We start from the raw sequence: 22,865 nt of genomic DNA, 5'->3' as shown, positions 1-22,865 counted from the left end.
GCTTTCACAGAAGCCATTTTATGGCATTACTCAACGCTCATAATAGCATTCTGCAAAAGAAGAAAAAATGCATACACTTTATATGTATGCAAGTGTATGTGTGTATATATACTGGTTTTTTTTTTTTCCTACATACAGTTGTAATGCAAAAGCTTGGCATCCTGGTTGAAAGTATATGCTACAAGGCATCTCTAATTGAACAGAAGTTGCTCCGTCTTACACGAGACAAATTAAAACAAAATGTCAATAAATGACGACTGTGTATTAGCACTTATAGAATCCGAATGATAACCTAAAGCAAACAAGCCACCCGCAAAAAGTCTGGACGCCCAGTCAGAGAGTACTTAGTACCACCTGCTTTCCTGAAACGGCTTCCGAGCACTCTCTCTTTCACGCTTTGGGCTTTTTTTCCCCTCGTCTCTGCGGAGCTCCTGGAGCTCAGAGACGCGCGCGGCCGGCCCGTCACGCTCGGCGTGCTCGAGGCCTCCCCGCGGACTCTGGGTAATATTCGGGGGCGGGGGACTGTGACGGCAGCTCCGTAACCTCCATCCCCCCGTCCACTGAGCGCTTCAGGGCTGATTAAACGTCCCGCTCGGGGCCGCCGGCGTTCTGAAAAAACCGTTTGAGTTTCCTGGGGGCTGGGGGTGGGGGGTGGGGGGTTGGGGTGGGGAGGCAGCTGTGCCAGGCTTTTGGGCAGAATGTGTTGGCTGGAGGAGTTCATGATTCCACTGACATTAACAAGAGCCCCAGGACGTCCAAATGCTAAACAACAAGCAAACAAACAAACAAAAAGAAAAAACCCCTGTGATATCGAAGATCGCCGCCACACTTGACATTTCAGGGCAGGCGACGTCCCGTCTCCGTGTGAGCGGCCTCCTCCTGATGCTAAACTCACCACCGGTACGCGTGTCCGTACTGTACACACAGGTCCACTTGTTCCGGTTCCAAGTTCGGATGGCGACATAGCTCAGGAAGTAAGACCGATTGTCTGGCAGTCGGAGGGTTGCCGGTTCAAACCCCGCCCTGGGCATGTCGAAGTGTCCTTGAGCAAGACACCTAACCCCTAACCCCTAACTGCTCTGGCGAATGAGAGGCATCAATTGTAAAGCGCTTTGGATAAAAGCGCTATATAAATGCAGTCCATTTACCATTGGATGGAAAACTTTGACTGGAGAACAGGTGCTATGATCAGATGACCACAACATGGAGCCTTTTGGGCCCGATTCACCAGTGGCGGGCTTTAGCATCAGAAGAGCAAACGACCACGCTGAAACAGAGGCCACGCCCACGATGAGACACAGCGGCGGACCTCTGCTGCGCACGTTTGACCTCATCGCTCGTGGAGCCAAAGCCATCCTGCAGAGGAGTTCCTGTAATTACCTTGACTACCAAGTCGAAGGTGTGGTAGAGGTCCCGGCTGATGGGCTTCAGGAGTCTCAGCTCAGCAGTGCTCCTGTTGAGGGTGAAGAATTCGGCGTAGTTCTCCGGCTTGCCTGGAAATGAATTTGCCGGGAGTGACTGAGGTGTGGCGGTCCTTGACCGTGTGCGCTTTTTTGTGCGCGAGATTAAAGTTGAGAAACGCAGATTCACCAGCACGGCGAGAAGCTAAAAAAATAATAGCTCACCATTACTCCCGAGCGCAAATAAAGGACAGTGGGTAGACCTAACTACTGAGCTCAGAAAATGTCATCCTAAGCAGAATACGATTTTACATTTTCTGTTTTTCAGAATGCAAAAAAAAAAACGGAAACGGTAACCAATCGGAAACGGCGGCGCGTCTGGCGGATACGTACCGACGAGGATGGAGAACAGGATGCCGGGCCGGTCGGACGGGGGCTGGATGTTCCGGTCCTGATCGATCGCCCGGATGGTGGGGGTGACGTTGACCGGGTTAATTCTGTTCTGGAAGAAGGGTTTGGGGGGAAGGCGGGGAGTTAGAAAGGGTTTTCAGATTATTTACTTTCTCAAAAACGGCAGCAGGTACGCACAGATATCAAGAGAAGCTATAATAATAAAATAATAATAATAATAATAATAATACAACCTTTATTTCTTGTCTAAACAGGGGTGAAGAGGAGGAGGGAGTGTGTGTTTGTTGCTTGTTTGCTTTGCTACAGCTATGAAGTCATAGTGTCTTATGTCTGACCCCATTTCCCGTCAGGGCAACCAGGACAAATGGGCGGAGCTTCCGCTGTCCCCACGGAGCGCCACCCAACACCACGTCCCTTCCTGACAAACAGCCGCGGCACGCGCGCTCCGTATCCATGACGACCGCGGCACGCGCGCTCCGTATCCTCGACGACCGCGGCGGACGGCCTCGCATAAATCTCCCGCGCCGCGGAGCAGCCGGGGCTGAGGACGGCAACATTCCCTCGTGACGCCGCCGACTTCCTGAATAAGCAAAGGATGAATTCCGCCCTTGTGCATCTTCCTGAAGGGAATGTTTTTAGCCTGAATAACGAGCCACTTGAAGCGATGGAGAATTATGCTCCATTTGCTATATTGATTAAGGTACAAATGCCCCCTTTGTTGAATCTCAAGTTAATTTTTTTCCCCCCTGCTATATGCTTCCATTTGTCTGATAGAGATGCAGAAGCTAAAAGCTCGCTGGCTGGGAGGACTTTTCTGGTCCCATTGTACTCTTCACATATTAAATCAGATCTCTCAGTAGGAGCTACGATTATTAGCCACGGTACCCTTTCTAACAGAGTCACAAGCTCCACCATCCTACAGCAGTGCGGTACAGCACCACTGGGACGAGCAATGCACATGTGGGTGTGTGCCTGAGGTAAGCACGCTCATAACGCATGTAGATATGACAGACAAATCACTAAAAACAATCAGACAGAGGCAGGGAAATGTTAAGCACTAATGCGAGAAAAAGCAACAGAGCTCTTCACCGAGAGAAAAGGAACCCACCAAAAAAATGAAATCAAATGAACTATTTACTGCAGTGAATAGCTGTCTACAAGAGAAGTAAATGCACAAATACAAAAACAAAACTTTTTTTGTGGATTACATTGCTTCTGTTTCTTTTACTTCAAATATGATTTTTTTTTTAAAACTACTTTTAAGTAGCCACCCTTCTGAGTTGTACAGTGTTCATAAAACTGCCTGCATGCTTCAAACAGTGCTTCAAACTACTCGCATGTGTCAAACTGCATGCGTCAAACTGCGCACATGCGTCAAACTGCACGCATGCGTCAAACTGCACGCATGCGTCAAACTGCACATATGTGTCAAATGGCATGCATGCGTCAAACTGCGCTCTTCAAGGGGCAGCACAGAGACAGGAACAGCTTACAAATCTGATCAGGAGAAATTAAAAACGGGAGGAAAAGTAAAAAACAAAAAAAAAGGCAGAATATATTCGACAAGCTTCAGAGAGAAAAATCTTAGTACAGACAAATACAGTTCAAAGCAGAGGCAATTTGGCCCCCCTACAAGGTTCTGATATATGCTTAAACAAATCCATTTAGAGCCCTGATAATTTCCCCTAACACGGCTCTGCGGTTATAGAACTGAGCCAAAACGCCGCATACACCAAAGAGGAGACAGCCCACCAACTGTGACATGTCCCACGTTCAGAGGTTACACAAGAAATGCTAAACCTCCAAGTGCCGTGTACTTGAGCAGCAGTAAGGCTTTTAACATGAATTATAAATCACCGCTTCCCTCTCCAAAAACACGGGACGGGATTCACAAAGTTCCCTCTCTCCGTTTCACCCGGGAGGGGCGAGCCTCTCGAGCGCCCCCCCCGGGACACGGACTCCGTGCTCCCGTTTACCATCCACAGCTGATTCAGAGCAGCAGACGTCCCGCCTTTCCCCCTCCATCCCCAACGGACCTTCTCTCTCTCTCCTGCAGCTGAGTCACGGTCGCCCGCCGGGCGCATTATCGCGCGCATAGGCTGGGAATTCAACACGGGCTCCTTTAGAAATCGCTGGCAGTAAAAGAGACCGCGACAGCGAGGCGGTGTGTGTGCGTGTGTGTGTGTGTGTGTGTGTGTGTGTGCGTGTGTGTGTGTGTGTGTGTGTGTGTGTGTGTGTGCGTGTGTGCGTGTGCGTGAAGGGAAATGTACTAAAGCATGCTTCTGGAAGAAACAATGGGTTGTTGATTCAGTGCGGAGGCAGTGGGTTTCAAGAGTATGAGTGTGATAATGTCGACAGTTAAAATAAGGACACCCCCCTCCCCTACCCCTTCCCACCCCCGCCAGCATCCCACCCCCGGCGTCTGTCTCTACCCGCCGCGCGATCTGGCTGTGGACAAACGTGCTTGTCAGATGTCGCCTGTCTGGCCCGTGGCCTCCGAGCAGTCTTTCATCGCTACACCTGCGTCTGCCAACAGGGGGCGACCCCCCAAGTTCAAAACCGCCGACTCCCCCCCCCCCCACTGGGAGGCAGGGATTGGTTGTCAGAGCAAACAAACGCACACAAAAAACAAAGTGCTGGGCCACAGGAACATATTAGGAACAGGAAAGAAAAGACTTGCGCACTCAATTAATGCTCCAAAACCAAGATAATGCCTTTTATTTTACCAGGCAAATGGGTGATGTCTCAACCACCTCAGTGTTCATCAGAACACTGCCTGCTGTTCAAGCAGGCCACCTTGGACCCTCAGGTGTGTGAGAATGCTGAATATGGAGCATGTTCCCTTCCTGCTTTCTCATTTCATTTTGCCCCGCCTTCTTTCTGAAATAAAAAGGTGATATAAATAACTCAGAATGGCCTTAAGCAAAGATGCAACTGTTTTTTATTTTGCATTTTGCCTTTTTAATAGTAACGTTGGCGTCTCCAATCCCGCCTGAATTTGGACTGCTGTTTCTGAAGAGACGAAACGACTCGCTCCAAAGTGTAAAGGACGACAGGACAAGAGTTGTCTGAGCTGAAGAACAGTGCATTCCGATGGATGGATTCCTCTTGCCCTGACGGAACGTTTGCAGCCGGATACACGATGGACTCCTGGAACGAGTGGAGGGTCGTGTGCCTGTCAATCCTTTCCGTTGAGGATGTTGAAGACGTTTACTTGATTGGAATTATGATAACAGGCTTTCTGCTGTTTGGAGCTGGCAGCATCCTGATTTATCGCAAAATGCCGAAGGCGTTGGCAGCACTAATTGGGAAGCTGCCCGCCATTGAGGGAATGGGCAGGGCTGTCAACACTCAGACTCAAGCGATTTGTGAGCTCAATCGCAAACTGGATGCGATTGGATCGCAAATTCGCATGACGGATACCAACTTGGAGAAGTTGTCGGTTCGGCTCACTGAAATGGGCCACTAATTCGGATGATTGGAACAACGCTGAGAGAACCACAGGACTAAAGGTAGACGAAAAATGCAGAAGCCTGCCTGAACCCAAAACAATCCTTATCCTCATTGGCTCCCCCACATCGGCCTTGGAAGGCTGATATCTCTCCACTCTCCTGGATTGTTATGCAGACAGATGCTCGGCCCTACCCCCACCTCCCTGCTCCTATGGAACTTTGTCTCCGGATCAGGACTCTTCGAGGTCATCTCCACGGCAACGGCCGTGTCCTCGTCATCAGTATCAGACGGCAGAGACAATGTTGAGACTGTGGTGGAGATGAAGTCCATGGACTTACACACACACGCACATGAAGATAACACACACACCACCTCCTACTCAACGCCTTCTTGGCTCCCACCCCCCTCCCTCCCCCGTTACAGTGCAGTCTGCTGAGGGTTGATGCGATGCGCCTGAGCGGCTGCGCGCTCCCCCCAGTGTCTGTGCTGCGACACTTCCCCTCCCCGACACCCTACCCCCTACCACATGTGCAAGTCTTCGAGTTTTTGTTGTAATGTTTGTAATGTTTGTAATGTTTTTATGATGTTGCTATGTGCTGAGGTTTTTCTTCGTTTCAATGAAACGAGTGCCCTCTCGTTTCATTGAAAGGACTGTTTTTTTTTCCTCCTCCTTCCTCCTGTTCTCTCATTTCTCATCTAATACGTTGGCGCCGCAGATGGCTGCCTCGGTGTGTTGACCAAAGCAAATTCCTCGTATGTGTAAATGTACTTGGCAATAAATTCGATTCTGATTCTGATTCTGATTCTGATAACGCGCAGCTTTAGAAGGGAACTCTGGATCTGTTGACGAGCAGTCAGACCTTGCGTCGCACCGCCTGGTTGCCGGGTGACAGTCTTTGCCATTAAATTCCTGCGGTAGCGTCGCAAGCTGCTCCTTTGTTACTCCAACTCGAGGCCTTTCCATCAGAGCGAGCGAAGCGGCTAAACTGAAATACCGCCACGTGCTCTTACCTGCCAAGCTCTTACCTGCCCACGCTCTTACCTGCCCACGCTCTTACCTGCCCTTGCTCTTACCTAACCGTGCTCTTACCTGCCCACGCTCTTACCTAACCGTGCTCTTACCTGCCCACGCTCTTACCTGCCCTCGCTCTTACCTGCCCTCGCTCTTACCTAACCGTGCTCTTACCTGCCCATGCTCTTACCTGCCCTCGCTCTTACCTGCCCTTGCTCTTACCTAACCGTGCTCTTACCTGCCCGCGCTCTTACCTGCCCACGCTCTTACCTGCCCTCGCTCTTACCTGCCCACGCTCTTACCTGCCCTCGCTCTTACCTGCCTGATGCTCTTACCTGGCTCACGCTCTTACCTGCCTGATGCTCTTACCTGCCCACGCTCTTACCTGGCCGCGCTCTTACCTGCCTGGTGCTCTTACCTGCCCGACGCTCTTACCTGCCCACGCTCTTACCTGCCTGATACTCTTACCTGCCCTCGCTCTTACCTGGCTCACGCTCTTACCTGCCTGATGCTCTTACCTGCCCTCGCTCTTACCTGCCCACGCTCTTACCTGCCCACGCTCTTACCTGCCCACGCTCTTACCTGGCTCACGCTCTTACCTGGCTCACGCTCTTACCTGGCTCACGCTCTTACCTGCCCGCGCTCTTACCTGCCCTCGCTCTTACCTGCCCTCGCTCTTACCTGCCTGATGCTCTTACCTGCCCACGCTCTTACCTGCCCACGCTCTTACCTGCCCTCGCTCTTACCTGCCCACGCTCTTACCTGCCTGATGCTCTTACCTGCCCACGCTCTTACCTGCCCTCGCTCTTACCTGCCCACGCTCTTACCTGCCTGATGCTCTTACCTGCCCTCGCTCTTACCTGCCTGATGCTCTTACCTGCCCACGCTCTTACCTGGCTCACGCTCTTACCTGCCTGATGCTCTTACCTGCCCACGCTCTTACCTGCCCTCGCTCTTACCTGCCCACGCTCTTACCTGCCTGATGCTCTTACCTGCCCTCGCTCTTACCTGCCTGATGCTCTTACCTGCCCGCGGTCTTACCTGCCTGCGCTCTTACCTGCCTGATGCTCTTACCTGCCCACGGTCTTACCTGGCTCACGCTCTTACCTGCCCACGCTCTTACCTGGCTCACGCTCTTACCTGCCTGATGCTCTTACCTGCCCACGCTCTTACCTGCCCACGCTCTTACCTGCCCACGCTCTTACCTGCCTGATGCTCTTACCTGCCCACGCTCTTACCTGCCCACGCTCTTACCTGCCCTCGCTCTTACCTGCCTGATGCTCTTACCTGCCCGCGCTCTTACCTGCCCTCGCTCTTACCTGCCCACGCTCTTACCTGCCTGATGCTCTTACCTGCCCACGCTCTTACCTGCCCTCGCTCTTACCTGCCCACGCTCTTACCTGCCTGATGCTCTTACCTGCCCTCGCTCTTACCTGCCCTCGCTCTTACCTGCCCACGCTCTTACCTGCCTGATGCTCTTACCTGCCCACGCTCTTACCTGCCCTCGCTCTTACCTGCCCACGCTCTTACCTGCCTGATGCTCTTACCTGCCCTCGCTCTTACCTGCCCTCGCTCTTACCTGCCCACGCTCTTACCTGCCCACGGTCTTACCTGGCTCACGCTCTTACCTGCCTGATGCTCTTACCTGCCCTCGCTCTTACCTGCCCACGCTCTTACCTGCCCTCGCTCTTACCTGCCTGATGCTCTTACCTGCCCTCGCTCTTACCTGCCCACGCTCTTACCTGGCTCACACTCTTACCTGCCCGACGCTCTTACCTGTCCGACGCTCTTACCTGTCTGATGCTCTTACCTGCCCACGGTCTTACCTGCCCACGCTCTTACCTGCCCTCGCTCTTACCTGCCTGGTGCTCTTACCTGCCCTCGCTCTTACCTGCCCACGCTCTTACCTGGCTCACACTCTTACCTGCCCGACGCTCTTACCTGTCTGATGCTCTTACCTGCCCACGGTCTTACCTGCCCTCGCTCTTACCTGGCTCACGCTCTTACCTGCCTGATGCTCTTACCTGGCCGCGCGTCGTTGTTCGCGGCCGTTTGCCCACTAGAGACGTGATTACCGCCCGTCGAGAGCGTGAGAGCGAAAAGCAAACTGGGCTGAAACCGATCGTTTTAATGTACTTCTGAAAGAGCGGAGACAACCTTAGATATCATTATCCAGTTGTCATGGATACTTCCACAAAATGAGAGAGAGACTGAAAACAGAACATTAGATGGGTATGGGGGGGGACTGGGGGGGGGGACTGGGGGGGGGGGACTGGGGGGGGACTGGGGGGGGACTGGGGGGGGACTGGGGGGGGGACTGGGAGGGGGGCTGGGGGGGGGACTGGGGGGGGGGGGACTGGGGGGGGACTGGGGGGGGGGACTGGGGGGGGACTGGGGGGTAATAAATTAACTCACATTTACTGTGACTGACAAGCTTGATAAGTGCCTGAGTTCTTGACTGATGGATATTCTCTATGCCTGAGAAAAGTAATCTCGGTTCAAGCCTGATTGTAAGTCCAGTGTCAATCAAAATTTTGTGCATGTACAGTACATTTTCGGTTACTGCTGAAGCTGCATTTTATTTTTAAATCGATCACAAATTACTTCAGTTAACGTGCCCTAAAGTCATTACCAAACATTAATATCAGAATATGAATCTGCACGCATGATGTGCATTTAGCATATATTTGGAAATAAATGTAACCATATTAAAGGAGCATGAAAAACATTATAGTGATTCAGCTATTTTTAAGCTTACCTAAGACCTGAAGGGCTTTGCGTTTAACTTTCTTTAAAAAAAAAAACGATTTAGTTTAATCAAATTATGCTTACGCAACATTTCAGGTTACATTTAAGCTGTTCTCTTCCCCCAAATTATTTCTCCGAGTTTCAGACGAGACCTGATGAAGGACAGATTATTCGAACTGCTGTGACATCGCAAGACTTTTCACCCTCTACTGCCCTCTAGTGCAGATATGTCAAACGCCAGGCCTGGGTTGTGCCCGAATCAGCCTCCTACTCTGTCCTCAAATTACGTACTGTCTACGAAGCATACTGCGTACTGTTTAGTTCATATGTTTGTCCTCCACACTAGTTCCCAACCGCGCTGTGGAAGTGTGCTGAGATTCCCCGCCCTGGCCTGTGACAGGCTCACGTGTCGTCTTTGTTCTCGCTGCTGTTGAAGGACAACGTCTGTGAGACCACGCCTCGTACTTCGTTCCCCAGTGGTGGAACAGGAACTCCCTGTCCCTCTTCGAACCTCTCCCTCACTACCCATCTTCCGCCGTGGTCTGAAGACGCATCTCTTCAGACTACGCCTGGACTAACTACCACCACGACTAACTGAATCATTTTACTTTAAAACCCCCCCTTTCATGACACGCATGTTACACGTATCCCCATACCATCCAGCACTTTTTGTAATTTGTATTTTCGTCCTAATATTGTAGCTTGTTCTTCTCCCTAGTTTGGCTAGGCATAAATTAGGTCAGAAGAGTGTTCACTGTGTGAACTGAACTGTGTTCTTGGCTATAAACAGCTGTATGAAATGAGTATTGTACCTTATTGAACCTGTGTTTTGTAGTTGTCCATGACCATGAAATGCACTTTTGTACGTCGCTTTGGATAAAAGCGTCAGCTAAATAAATGTAATGCAATGTAAAGCGAAGCTGTGTCAGTGTCTGCTGTGTTTCTGGGGTGTTCTCAGCACCAGTGGTTCATCAAAGTCACGGACTGGCTGAAGGAATCCACACACAGCTTGTTCTCAAGGCCTCAACTGGCAGCCGACTGATAGGACACCATAGAAACCTGCAGACACTGAGGCACCCTGGGACTGCAGTCAGCCACCCCTGCTCGAGCGACCGTCTCCTCTTACAAGCGGGTGTGTGAGTGGGACACCATTTTAGGGCGGTTTCCCGCAGTCCCGGACACGAAGGACAGCACTTCAAGTCAAGGTCAAAGCACAGGCGCAAGGTCAAAGCACAGGCGCGGAGTCTGGAGGTTAATCATGTTAACTTCAGAATGCTGACGTTCCTCTTTTAACAGGAGGGAAAATTAGACAGATGTGAGATAATTCTGAGTTGCTGAATATGGTATTTTGGCGGCACGGTGGTGTAGTGGGTAGCCGCCTCAAAGTATTTACCACCGACGCATTCTCCTGTTTTTACAGGCCTGAGAGAGGATTCTGGAAGCTCTGTCCGTTTTCAGCACCCTGCTATTTCCACATCTTACGCAACGGCATTAATGAGTTTCAGCCTCTGCCAGCCCTCTGATGAGTTAAGACAGAACCAAGTTAAACTGAAGGTCACCGATGTATACTGGAGGGGTAAAGAGTCATATGATTTGTTTTCAGAAAGCAATTCTGAGAAAAAGCGTCCAGGCAATCATGTTAGACACCACCACAGGGCAGGAGAGAGAAGCAAGCCCATTTCCCCAGCTGCACAACTCAAGGTTCTTTGTCCGTGATGACAAATTTTCCATATGAATTATAAGTCATTTCTATTACTCAGTGACAATACCAATGAATCTAGAGGCTTACAGTATATATTTATATATATATGTGTATATATATATATTTTTTTTTTTTTCTTCTTAGCAATTTCATCTCTTTTTTTGCTTTTATTTGAGAAATGACATCAAAAGGCTGCAGAGAAGATTAACTTACTTATTAATAAATCTATCATATCATGATAACGCGCATATGTTTAGAATAATGGAGAACACCGTTCTTCCAAGTTACATTTTAAAACAGCTGATTTTTCAATGTTTGATTATTGATGATATCACATTATGTTTTTATAAATGATTCATTTAATTTCTATTTGTCACACAAAACATTGAACTCGGGGCACAAAATAGAATTTATTGTATTTATTATTCAAATACCAGCAGCACAACTGTGATTAACTATAATAGCAGGTGTATTGCAATTTGCGCGCACTTAATTTGTCTCCTACGAAGCAACGACCGAGGGAAGTTCACGACATCTGATAACATGCTGGAACTTGTGTTGTGTTGTGTTGTGCATACTGCACGAGAAGCGTTTAATTAAATAATGCTGTCATGTAATTCTATTTTGCGTGCTTCCACTGCAGTGCGATATCACTGCGCCATCTCTGATGAATTGTGAAGAAAGTCACGATTTATTAAACCCCGTTCTCTGAAGCAGAGCCACAGCGATAAGCACACGCCGAACAGAAGCCTTGCGCGACGCTAACCGGCGCGACCGCTACATCCATCCAGCCTCTGCGGAGGCAGTTTGCTGTGAACCTGAGGATCTTCAGTAATCTCTCCCATCTCCCCGGCAGCGATGTACGGGGAAAAGGAGGCGCACGTCATCACACACAGCAAGGCAGACTGCGCCGCGCGGAATGCCAATTTCAGCCTGCCGATCGGCACACTATCGCTCGCACGCACGCACTCACTCACTCACACTCTCACTCACACTCTCACGCACTCACGCACTCACTCACGCACTCACTCACTCACGCACTCACTCACTCACTCACTCACTCACTCACTCACTCACTCACTCACACACTCGCGCACGCACTCACTCACTCACTCACTCACTCACTCACTCACACATAGACGCACGTGCACGCCCGCACGCACACACACAGACGCACGCACACACAGACGCATGCACGCGCACACACACACACATATACACACACGTGCACGCACACACACGCATGCACGCACAGACACACACACACACACTCACACATGCACGCACGCACGCAGACACACACGCGCGCGCGCACACACACACACACACACGCGCACGCGCACAGGCACACGCACGCATGCACGCACACACACACACACACACACACACACACACACGGGCTTCTTAAGCACAGCTCCCCAGATCTCAGAGTCAAGTAAATAAAGGTTCTGCACTCGCAGAAAAAATAGAATACAAAAATACAAAAATCTTTTTTCACTGACTGTGCTCAACCCCTGCAATAAAACTAAACAAAACAAAAAAAAGCAACAACAAACAACAACACACACACAAAAGACAAGCAACAAAGGAACAAAAGACTGTGCAGATTGCTGAATGCTAACAGAGCGAAGGGAGATGCGGGCTTTGGGGTTGCACTCCAGGATGAATGGAGCTTGTAGTTATTTTCTGTAGAAAATTGCATTGGGAAAGCAATGCTGCATAAGACACGGCCTCGGCTGCACAAAGAAGACTCAGCCTCATCAATCTCAGCGCCGCTTGCAGCCTGGGCCGTATGCTGGCGCAGAATGAGCTGCATCCTGTCGGAGGGGACTTCAAAGAGCAAGGTGAGCTACAGAGAGGGGTTAGGTAAGGGGTAGGGGGTTCATGTTTGGGTTAGGGGGTTAAAAAAGATCTTTCTTTCCCATCTCACCCCTAGTGAGGGCCCCTAGGGAAAGAAATGTTTTAATTGGCCATTCGGTGCACTGGAGCCTTTAAGTAGGAAGGATTTGGTCCCTCTTGTGTTGAAGTTTTTTGTGCCTTTGTTAAGTTCTTCTGGGAATGCAGCGTTTAGTTTTGTGATCCGGTGTTTTTCTGCTCTACGTCTGTCTTATGGTGTCCAGTTAGTGTTAGGGGTGAGGGTTAGAGTTAGGGGTAGGGAGGGGTGAGGGTTAGGGTTAGTGAGAGGTGAGTGGTTAGGGGTAGGGAGGGGTGAGGGGTTAGGGTTGGGGTTAGGGTTAGGGAGGGGACTTACTAGGGCAGTGAGCTCAGGTATGGCTGCCCTGTAGGTGATGGGTCTGCAGTCGCGGGTGTTGTTGACCAGGGTGCAGGGCAGGAACATGGGTCCCAGGTCGTCTCCGTCCAGCACGTCCACCGTGAGGGTTGTCGTGGCGGTCCTTCGGTTGCCAGAGTACGGGGCGCGGTCCTACGGGACACAGTGCCGCAGTCAGAAATGCACTCTTTCTTTTTTTATACACTGGGTGTACATGAAAGCAGTTCTAGAACAAACTTGAATTTAAAAAAAGAAAAAAAGCATTTCTCCATACCTCTCTTTTCCATCACTAGTTAAAGATGCTTTATGACTAGGCTAGTATTAATATAAATTTGCTACGATAATTAAGGCCACTTTTCACTCAGAGATTTCGCGCGTGCCACCCCGGGTGCATACGCCGTGGTTTTATTCCGCGCGCCAGTCTTTATGCTAGCACGCTAACTGCTGCTGGGCGGCTACAGGAGCTTTAATATCTTTCTAATGAGCACTGGCCCCTACAGGGAGCTGGGAGATGAATGGTAAGTACCACCAGGTTCTCTTTAGAGGCCAATTCTGCCGTCACTGTTATCTTGCAAGGGCAGACTCTACTGTACAGACAAATATATCACAGGAAAACTCAACGCAGATATGCCGTATGCGCACGCTAGCTAACATGAACTGTGTTCACAGTGAAAGCAGCTTCCTCTATAGCTTAGCTCTACAGAGCAGAGGGAGATTAGTGCTCAGCACCATTTTGCTGAGGCACGTGGACACATCTCCACCTTTGAGAGTCTGTCACAGCACTGAGAGGGTGAGAGTCATCAGTCCCAAGCAATTTCAGTCAGATAAAAAACCTGCAATATCACCCACCTCCGTTCAGCTTCTGCAGTTTCGCTGAAGAAAAAGGAAGGAAAAAGCGGGATGCTTTCTAATCCCAGGGCACCCAGAGTTCTGTCAACCCAAGTTTATCCACTCAAAGTAACAAGTCCATAGATTCCATTAATAAAAAAAAAATGGTAGGAAATATTTACTGGAGTTAGGCACCTGCTCTGGCTCTTGTCCCAAGTTAAGCTTTTCACTTAATGTGTCCGCAATGCCCCAAACACACGGTCTGATAGTCCAATCCAATTTGTGATTAACATAGCTAAAAATAACTCGCTAAGCTTCATTAATCCGGTAACACAAGAAAGCCTTTTGTTTGTTTTTGTTTTTTTTAAGCGCTTTAAATAAACGGAAGCTGTTTAGACAGCCGCATCGCTGTTTTAAATTTAGGCGTCTTTCTCCAGCGGGGAAAAAGAGCTTCATCCCTCCCGCTTAGAAAGGCACTCAGTGAGACACTGACCCCTGGACACTGAGGCCACAGGCTGCTCGGGCTCACAGACCGCTGAGCAGCATCACTACGTCTCATTGCTCCTGTGTGTGTGTGTGTGTTTATAGCAAGGAGGCCTTCCTGCCCGAGCGTTTGACCTGAGTAAATAACGTTTATGGCGCAATATTGGGCTTAGGTGGTCCCCATAATCGCGAAGGAGAGGGAGCGTTTGTCACCAACCAGTGAAGTGCCGGTTTAATAATGAATACGATATAAAAAGGGGTCGCAGAGCCGCAGCTTCGAACCCGTACTCGTAAATAAAAACAGCCTACATCGCCGTGGCAGCAGCCAGGAGGCATGTCCCGTAAATGAGCAAGCTAAACCCATTCATTTCCCCACACTTACACACAATGGGCCTCATTCACAAAACACGCGTATGAAAACTGTGGGTAAGCACGTTTCCACGAACAATTTGGCAGTCATCTTTTTTTTTTCTTATCTGTGTTCGTTCATGGCTGTTTCCGTATGCTAATCACGTGAACAGGACTGCGCATAACATTTACAAACAGTCAACATCCTGCCATCTCATACACCTGGGATGTGTGCAAAAACAAAGGTCTGCACATGTGTCATGAATCCCTTATTGGCTTTTCATAGGGACATTTTTAAGAACAAATAGAATAAGTTTTGTGAATGAGTCTGAGTATGTGTTGAAATTAAACTGTTTTATCTGCTTAAATATTTTAAGTCAGAGTTAAAACCATAGCCGCATGTTAGTTTAACCTTAGTTTAAAACATGCCTTATCTTTTACAACAAGCATTTTACTAAACAAATACATAAAATGTTACATATTTTGCAGCTTTCACTCATTCTTTTGTATTTGTTAAGTGCAGCAGGGGTCCAGATGTTTCAGACCAGAGAGTAATAGGTTGGAACCTTGGGCAAGATGTAGCCATTGTACCTTAAGGTTTTTATTATCAGGGAAGGCTTTTAGCTGCATGAACGGCAAAGAATTTGAACGTAAGCAGAGGGTCAGAGCAGAGAGCATTTCTTTGAAGGAAAGAAAGAAACAGTGTAAGCTGTTAAGTGGTGAGGATGAACTCCAGCAATAGCTACACTATATGACCAAAAGTATCTGGAGACCCCTTGGTCTGGGGGTGGCTGTTTTTCATGGTCTGGGCTAGGCCCCTTAGTTCCAGTGAAGGTAAATCTTAATGGTACAGAATGTAATCACATTCTAGACGATTCTGAGCTTCCCCAACAGCTTGGGGAAGGCCCTTTCCTGTTTCCTGTTCCAGCATGACAATGCCCCCAGGCACACAGCGAGGTCCATATATAAATGGTTTTGTCGAGATCAGTGTGAAAGAACTTGACTGGCCTGCACAGAGCCCTGACCTCAACCCCATCCAGCACCTTTGGGATCAGTTGAAAAGCCAACTAGCCAGGCCTAATCGCCCAATCAGTGCCCAACCTCACTAATGCCATTCTGGCTTAATGGAAGCAAATCCCTGCAGCAATGCTCCAACATCTAACATGAAGCCTTCCCAAAAGAGTGCAGGTTGTTATAGCAGCAAAGGGTGGACCAACTTCATATTAATCCCCATTATTTTGTATGAGATGGTAGAGGTTGTTATAGCAGCAAAGTGTGGACCAACTTCATATTAATACCCATAATTTTGTATGAGATGGTAGAGGTTGTTATAGCAGCAAAGTGTGGACCAACTTCATATTAATACCCATAATTTTGCATGTTAGATGTCAGGTGTCCACATACTTTTGGCCATGTTTTGCTCACGCTCTACTGCAATGCAGCTCCCTCCTGCTTTTAACAGGCAGGTAAATCTTACAGGGTCAGTCCACCACATCACCGATAAGCTCCTCTGATACAAGTGTGCGCACAACATCTCCAAGCGCAGCACGGAGACGAATGCTGACGAGCGGCAGCCGTTGTGAAAGCTTTTCCAATCCACCAGAAGGATGACAGGCCTTCCGAGCCCCCGGAAAGCGAGAGAGAAAAAAAAAAGAAAAGAAAAGAAAAGGCCGTTCCTGCTTCGCTTTTCACTGCCATCCACTTTGCCAAGATTGTTCTCTGTCCATCCAAGATGTATACCATCAGGTTAGGGGGGAAAGAAAGAAAAAAACAGCGGAAATTGAATTCTATGGCTAATGGCCATCACGAGATGGCACCACCTTTCGCTACAGACAAGAAATTCTTTTTCTTAGGCCCTTTCTTGGCAATAGGCTTTGAGATTCCTTTCCCGGCTGACCTTTTTCAAAAACAACAAAAAAACGTCAAATGCACGCACATAGTGCGGACGGGAAACAGCACCATAAACAAATATGGACATGCACTTTCCTCCAGTACGACATAAAGGGCGAGAGAGCTGGGAGATGAATTCATTCACGTTTATGCGCATATGTAGCGCGGCACTGTTCAGCACTTCCTCCTCTGCGCGTGTCACGCGTGGGCGGAGTCTTACGTTGGCCTGGATGATGACCAGGTAGCGGGTCCTCTCCTCGTAGTTGAGGCGCTCCCTCAGAACGATCCCGCCGGACAGGGTCAGCGGGATGCTGAACGTCCTGTTCGAACTCTGCGGGAGAAGCAGAACGCATTAAAAGAGGCGGCATAAAAATCCAGCAGAGGTGGAAAATCCAGGTCCAGAAAGCAAAAGTTCTCCCCAGTGTTCTGTTCCAGTCACCTGGATTTTGCTCATTAGCACAACTCCTCTGTCAGGAGGTTAGAACTAATTAGTGAAATCAGCTGGGCTGAGTTCATGGGTGGAAGAGACATGGCAGGACTTTTACTTTCTGACCCCTGGAACTTTCCACCTCTGGTTATTCACTAGGGCTATTCTCCTTGCATCAGTACAGAAGCCAGGTGTGTGTGGCTGACCTCTGGTTATTCACTAGGGCTATTCTCCTTGCATCAGTACAGAAGCAGTGCCAGGTGTGTGTGGCCAGGTGTGTGTGTGGCTGGACTGGTGTGCGGTGACATAATTCCACCTACCGGGTCGTTGGGGTTGTACTGAATGAAGTACTCGATCTGGCCGTTGGGTCCGTCGTCGATGTCCGTCGCTCCGTTGCTTCCGGAAAAGCCCGTGAAGATGGTGGTCCCGGTCGGGGTGAGCTGGAAGACAGGAGCCGAGGGACGGGGGAATGAGAGCGCCGTCCGCCGCTGGTCACCACGCTTCCCGCCAAATCCCGCTTTCCACGTAAACGCAAGAGTGACGCCGCGTCACAATAATGTCGTTTCTGTCAGGACCACTGTCATCAAGTAGAACTTTATTGACAATAAAGGCAATACAGTTATGTTTGGCGGTATGGCTCTGTTCTGGAGCTCTCCCGTCAACCACGCAGCCCGCGTGGATAAGGCCGGGAGGCCAGCAGCCAAACCCCCCCTAGAGGGGTACACACAGAACAGATCCAGCAGCAAAGCAGTTTTTAACACATATGAATGGAGCAATTGCAATTTCTTAACACATAAGGATGGAGCAATACAACTTCTTAACGCATAGGAATGGAGAATGCAAATTCTTGACGCATGGGGATGGAGCTGGGGTGGTGGAGGGGATTTACGAAGCAACGTGCAGCGCTTGCATGCAGGAGGAGCAGCCGAATGAGTAGAGGGAGGCTGTTTAAGTAGACCGCCCTGTTAGTGAATGTACTGTGATAGGCGAACATCACTCAGCTGAGCCATCAGCTGATTCGGCCGGAGCGCTTGACTCTCGTGACCTGCCAGAACTACGCGATGCTCCATTTTTGGCGGAGCGGAGAACTCCTGTCCGCCATCGACACTTAGGACGGGCCGGTTTTCGGACGCGGGCGATTTCCTGGCGTACTGCACCTCCAGGCGTGGAGGAGAAACACCGGGGATGCCATCTCCCTGTCGGATGTGTTTGCGTCCTTGTGTCTCTTTCAGATGCGCGCACACAGCAGGAGGTCATAGCTCAGAGCGGGGTCGGGGGGGGGGGGGGGTCGGGGGGTCGGCGGGTTCGGGGGGGTCGGCTGGTTCGGGGGGGTCGGCCGGTTCGGACGGCTCGTGTTTTCGGTCACCGCGCCGGGCCGTCGGGCCGTAAATCCAGCCCCGGCTTTGACAGGCGTTACAGAAACACGCCCGCGCACCGCCAGAGACGCCAGAGACAGAACGGTCTGACCCCGAGAGAGAGAGAGAGAGAGAGAGAGAGGGAGAGAGAGGGAGAGAGAGAGAGAGAGAGAGAGACAGAGAGAGACCGGCTCGACTTTCTGACGGCTTAATAAAACAAGCCCAGAATTCTCAGCGTTTCGCCGCAACAGGCCTTCGCACTTCCACGTCAAGCCCTTCCATTAATTCACTGTCGAGGACAACAATCATTCATTATTTCAAGAGCTACGTCCTCAACTGTGGCTCCTGGGCGCTGTCCGTTAAAGCGATTCCTTCAGCATTCGATCCGCTGCAGCCATTTAAAGGGGGGTCTTAAGCTGTGTTTTTCCCAGGGATAATTTGTTCTCTAGCAAGTAATTAAATGTTAAGTTCACCTTCTACGGGGTCGTATATTTTAGTTTTAGCGTCTGTTTTTGATTGGCCCAGGCAGTTTTTCTGTGTGATGATGAAGGACATCTTGGACATTTAGATACGTTTACGATTGTCTGCTGGCTGGGTATAGCCATAGCAGGTATAGAGCATTTGGGGGGTTTGTGGTCTAAAATAAGAAAATGCACTTCAGGTAATTCAAAACAGCTTGTACACTGACATTATGCCTCCAGAGACTGTAGGTATGTATATTACCCGATTATTCATCAAACAATTACATTTAATATTACTTTCAGCTGGAACCATTTCCTAGGGTGCATGTAACCACTATGCTCAAGAAAACAAGTACCTGCGCAACATAAAAACTCATATTTATGTTTAGTATGGTGAATAAACACAAAAGAAAATGAATCAGTCTACATTTACGGCCTCTGGAAACATAATGTTGCTGTGCAAGCTCCTTTGGAGTAACCCAAATTGTATTTTCTTACTTCACGCCACAAGCCACTGAACGCACTATATTTACACCTTGGCAGAGAAGCAGAGCCGGTGTTCCTTAGCTCAAGGATAGTTTGCACCTACAACCTCAGATCAGCCAACAACTGAAGGACCTCTTGATTTTTTTTGCCAGTACGGTGCAATTAGCAAGTACTCCTTGCTAACTTGGTAGTTGAAAAACGTGCTAATTATACAGCAGCTGTCACAGAAAACGCAATAAAAACCGAAGCAACGTAAAATCGACAAATTAGTGCATGACCCAAAATCACTACAGAGTCATTAATGTCAGAGAATTAAAAGCGTCAAGCATCTGGTTTTGGCAATGTTAAAATTAAATTGAGATATTATTATAGTGCAGTACTAAATAAGTATAATTAAACGGCCATATTTTAAGACAGCATATTCAGTGGACCGTCCAGGAATAGGACTACATTCTGGCTTTGAATTATGACAGAATAATAATCTTTCTGTCAGCCATTTAATCCAAGAAAGAGGATGAGATTTAGCTGAACAAACTAACTTCAAAATAACAGCTTTTCTGTGATTGAAATTACACAGGATAGCTGTCAGATAGTAGCTGTGCAGCAGCCTGCCACCTGCTGGAGGAGCAGAGAATAGCAGCAGCAGAGGCAAAATGATCAGGAGATTGTTGCATTTTTTGGTTGTTTTGTTTTGTTTGCCAACAAAACATAAAACAGGGTGAGCGTTGATGACTCTGACAAAACACAAGGCACCCTTGCTCAAACAGGATCGGGCAAACACAAGAAAATAATATATTTTTAATGAAAGTGTCAAAATTTGTAATTTATCTCCAGTTGTTCGTTTCAATTGAAAATTCATAAGTTCACACGCCCAGGTTCTGTCGCAATTTGTCATTATAATCACAGCCACACGCACAAAAGGAACTGGCTCGGCCCGCGCAGCAAATGACAAACACTATCCTTTTCTCATGAACCCATTTGTGTCTCCGATGTCAGATTGCGACTCCGATGAAATCCCTCTTTCCCGCCGCTTGCGTTGCCGCGGCGCCGCGTCTCCGCGGTAACGCCGCCTTTCGCGTCCTGATTACATTTCGCACGGAGATTTATATCACCGCGGAGTCACGAGGGAGACGATTCCGGAGCGCGGAGACGTCGCGCGGTGTCACAGTGTTTTCGAGGCGCGTGTCAACAGCGTTCGATTGTATCTCGGTTACACGTGCGATCGATGCTCGGCGACGGAAGTAGCCCTGCTAGTGCGGCGCCCCCTGCAGGCGCTTGTGGGTGTCCTGAGGTGGCTGGGGAAAAAAAAAAAAAAAACGGGCGAATGTTTTCAACCGGCGGCTTTAGCATTTCTCCACCCTGGTTATTTGTGTCGGTCTTCAGAAATCCCACAATTGCAAGCTTACCCTTCCCCCTCCTCCATTCACCCCCCCTACCCCCCTACCCCCCCACCACCACCCAACCCTTCCCCAACAACTCCACCACCCCCACCACCAAACATGCACACGCTCATTAGACTCCTTACACCAGTAGGCACAAACCGCGCCGGACTGTGTGGCCGGACTGTGTGGCCGGACCATGTGTGGGGACATCTATTCTGTGCAGGAGCTGAACTCACCATCTGGTGTCGCGTACAACAGGATTTCCCTCCTGGTTAGACCAGACACATTCTACACATCGGCACACTTACATCTGTAACTGAGTGAAATCATTGCTAGTATTTCCGTGCAGGACCTGAACCCACCATCTGGTGTCGCATACAACAGGACTTCCCCCTGGGATAGCCCAACCCCTTCAGCATACAGGCACATTTGTAAGTGAGTGAAAGTGACAAATCATTGTAAATGCAACATTTTTATACATTCCTATCTAAGCTCCCAACACAGAAAGTACAAAACAAAATGTAACAGGCAATATAAAAAAAAATTATACAAATCACGCACAGAGAAATTTTGTATTTTTACTGTTTCCAAAGCATGCATGAGCACCTTCATTGTACCTTATTTAACTTCCTACCAACATTTCTGAACTAACCAAGAAACAGGAATAATTGAATACAATAAATGGAGAGATGTGTAAATTCCTGCAGTTCCAGTTGCATTGGCCCACTGGAGTGGAATATTACTTCATTTGTATTATTTAGTAAGAGTCAAATGAAAATGCAAATGAAAATGTGAAATATTAAGATGCGGTAAACTGCCAGCGCTGAAACTAAATGAGTGCAGTTCCCCACCATTCAGTCCTACTGCTGCACTTCTGCTTCAGTCTGAGAAAACAGCTTCAGCCTCAGATGAACCAGCATGAATTCAGCTTCAAACTCAGGAGGAACGGCACCTTATCGCGGAGAGCAGCAGCGTAGCATAGGGGTCACTGAATCGGGCTTGTAGCTTAGAGGCTGCAGGTTTAAACCCTAAACGGGGCACAGTTTGCTGCATCCTTGAGCAAGGCACTGAATTGCTTCAGGAAAATATCAAGCTTTACAAACGGACAGTATGTTCTAAAGAAGTAGGCCAAACAGATCAATAAAAGTAGGGGCATCTATTAATAAAATAAAGAAGACAATTATAAATAATAACTACTTCTGAGAAAAACTTTATTTTTTGCTTCAGTCTCTGCCTCTTTAGTAGCAGCACAGTCACTGGTTGGACAAGCTACTTTTATCCGACGCTGTGAAGTCTGCATGTTGACTAATCGATAGTATTTTACTGGGCAGGACGTCAAGTGCAAAACCTTAAAACGGAAAAAAAATTTAAATGAAAAAAACAACTTCAAGCCCAACAAACTGATAAAAAGGCACGAACAACACTCCAGACAAGTCCTTCTGCTCAACACTTCACCCATCTCTCCCTCCGCATAGCCGCCATCTTGGGAGGGAGGGAGAGAGAGCGAGAGAGAGAGAGAGAGACGCGCTCCGGAGAACTGAGTCTAATTATGCAAAAAGCCACTAGATCAGGACGTATCCATCCAGTCCCCTGCAGCGCACACTTCTCACTCCTGCACTTGAATTCACTTTCAGATCCACGCGCGTAAAAAGCCAAGGAGGGCGGGTCTGTACGGCGGGCAGCCGATAATCGCACAGCGGTAATCCTCACGGGAGGGAAATCCAGGTTCGGGAACGTGAAAGTCCGCCCCAGGATTTCACTGCAGTCACCCGGATTTGCTAACTGTGATTAGCACAACTCAAGAGGTTAGAACTATTCAGTAAAAATCAGCTGGGCTGAGTTCACGGGTGGAAGAAACACATGGCAGGACTTTTACTTTATGAATCTGAGCCCTGGACTTTACGTGTCTGGTCATTCACTAGTTTACCGCCTGGTTGCCGACTCTGATGTTAATTAGTGAAAACTGCGTTCCGTGTGCCAATATGGATGTCTGAAAAATATGTATGTCCGGCTGATCTTTTCTAGTACTGCTACTGCTACATGCTGCACAAAAACGCTTATATGACAGAGGATGCTACGTGCTATCAAGCAGAGCTCTGAACTGTACAGTATGCAATGGATGTCTCTTCAATTCCTCTTAATAACGGTTGAGTGCACTACTTCATCTTTTTTTCATGTAGAGTATTACATTGCATCCTGCAGATAAAAAT

The 22,865-nt window shown here is 48.8% G+C and overlaps 1 protein-coding gene across 2 annotated transcripts in view; it reads right to left on the bottom strand.

The window, feature by feature from the left end:
• The window catches only part of LOC118218490 (protocadherin-15-like), a 242,525-nt gene that overhangs the window by 98,292 nt on the left and 121,368 nt on the right, over positions 1-22,865 (bottom strand). For both annotated transcript variants that reach the window (XM_035401170.1, XM_035401171.1), the window contains 5 exons: positions 17,292-17,411; positions 16,765-16,875; positions 12,978-13,148; positions 1,794-1,902; positions 1,381-1,493 (listed from right to left, as the gene is read on the bottom strand). In XM_035401170.1, the coding sequence (XP_035257061.1) occupies positions 1,381-1,493; positions 1,794-1,902; positions 12,978-13,148; positions 16,765-16,875; positions 17,292-17,411 (624 nt within the window). The remainder of the gene's footprint in view (positions 1-1,380; positions 1,494-1,793; positions 1,903-12,977; positions 13,149-16,764; positions 16,876-17,291; positions 17,412-22,865) is intronic.

This window comes from Anguilla anguilla, chromosome 18 (genome assembly GCF_013347855.1).
Source record: "Anguilla anguilla isolate fAngAng1 chromosome 18, fAngAng1.pri, whole genome shotgun sequence".
Classification (NCBI taxonomy): domain Eukaryota; kingdom Metazoa; phylum Chordata; class Actinopteri; order Anguilliformes; family Anguillidae; genus Anguilla; species Anguilla anguilla.
This window is presented reverse-complemented; position numbering and strand designations above follow the sequence as displayed.